General features: G+C 37.3%; 1 protein-coding gene across 1 annotated transcript in view; it reads right to left on the bottom strand.

The window, feature by feature from the left end:
- Nucleotides 1-1,363, bottom strand: part of SARC_09947 (hypothetical protein) — a gene marked incomplete at its 3' end in the record, with an annotated part of 3,034 nt that overhangs the window by 1,189 nt on the left and 482 nt on the right. Inside the window, exon 2 of the mRNA XM_014296016.1 lies at nucleotides 552-720. Coding sequence (XP_014151491.1) covers nucleotides 552-720 — 169 coding nt within the window. The remainder of the gene's footprint in view (nucleotides 1-551; nucleotides 721-1,363) is intronic.

Consider the following 1,363-nt stretch of genomic DNA (forward strand, 5'->3'; position numbering starts at 1 on the left):
TAAATATGAATAAATATAAATATATATATACATATAAACTAAATAATGATTGCACGACGCTCAATACTTTTTAATTCATCAAATCGAATGACAAAAGTAGGGCTTCCGCAGTACGTCCGGTATCTCCCCCGTAGTAAGTGAACACACTTTAAAGTGTGCACGAATGCAAATCATCAGTATATCAGTAGTACGAACCGTAAGTCTCACACACCCGCTGACTGCGCATACCTTACAACTATACACTGGTAGACTCAGCCATGTGATACATGTTAATATGTACCGAACTAGGGCGAGCAATTGACCCCTTGAACGCAAACAACAACCAGATAAAGACATGCAAGTTCTGAATATATGCAACCACTGCAAACGCGATAATTATATACGTAAGTGTGCACCAACTACTTTAATTACATGTGTTTACCAAACACTTGAATAGTAAACGTAAGCATATACCAATCACTTTAGTTGCAAACGCAACTGTTCACCAATCACTTGAATAATATAAGTAAGCAACTATCAGCCACTTTACCTACATACATATACGTGTTTACCTAATTTGTACCAGAAGGAATACATCCATTTCGCGCGCTGCGATTGCCGAGACCACCAACGCATCAACCGCTGATCTATAGACTGTACGGACAACTCTAACATTCCCCGTTTAACGTTTATAGTCACATGGCGTCGTTCTAATGCTTCGTAGTAGCCAGGAGACTTCATCTGTGGCAAAGACAGTGTGTAAGGGACGTGTGTGTGCGTGTGTTTGATGGTAAACACGTGTGTAGGGTGTAGTTACAGCCTACACGCACGCCTTAGTGATTAGTGGGGGCTCAAGAGCGGCTACACCCTCTCGAAGGATAAGATATGTTCATACATTAAAGTATATATCCCCCTTAACAAGACCAGATAGAGATAATGAATAAGTGAAGTGATAAGATAAACTAATAAAATATAGACTAGATTTGCGGAGACATAGGTAGGCTAGTGGGCATTGTAATGCAAGTTAAGTCACGTCAAGTAGGTATCCTTCATTCCTCAGTGACGAAGAGTGTACATCAACGGGATATTTATAGGACACTTAGAGCTGCGTACGTGCGTGGCTTATTTGTACAGTAGGGAGTATATACAGGCGCAGATTGTACCAGAATGGTGCATGGGCATATCGAACGGTCTCATTTTCACACTACGGGACAAAAGGATTTCATTATTGTACTTCAGTGTAATATATATATATAAATATATATATAATACAAATGTGTATATGTGTATACATATACATATATATATATATATATATATATATATATATATATATATATATATATATATATATATATATATATATGTGTGTGTGTTATATATA

The sequence above is a fragment of the Sphaeroforma arctica genome (genome assembly GCF_001186125.1).
Source record: "Sphaeroforma arctica JP610 unplaced genomic scaffold supercont1.1091, whole genome shotgun sequence".
Classification (NCBI taxonomy): domain Eukaryota; class Ichthyosporea; order Ichthyophonida; genus Sphaeroforma; species Sphaeroforma arctica.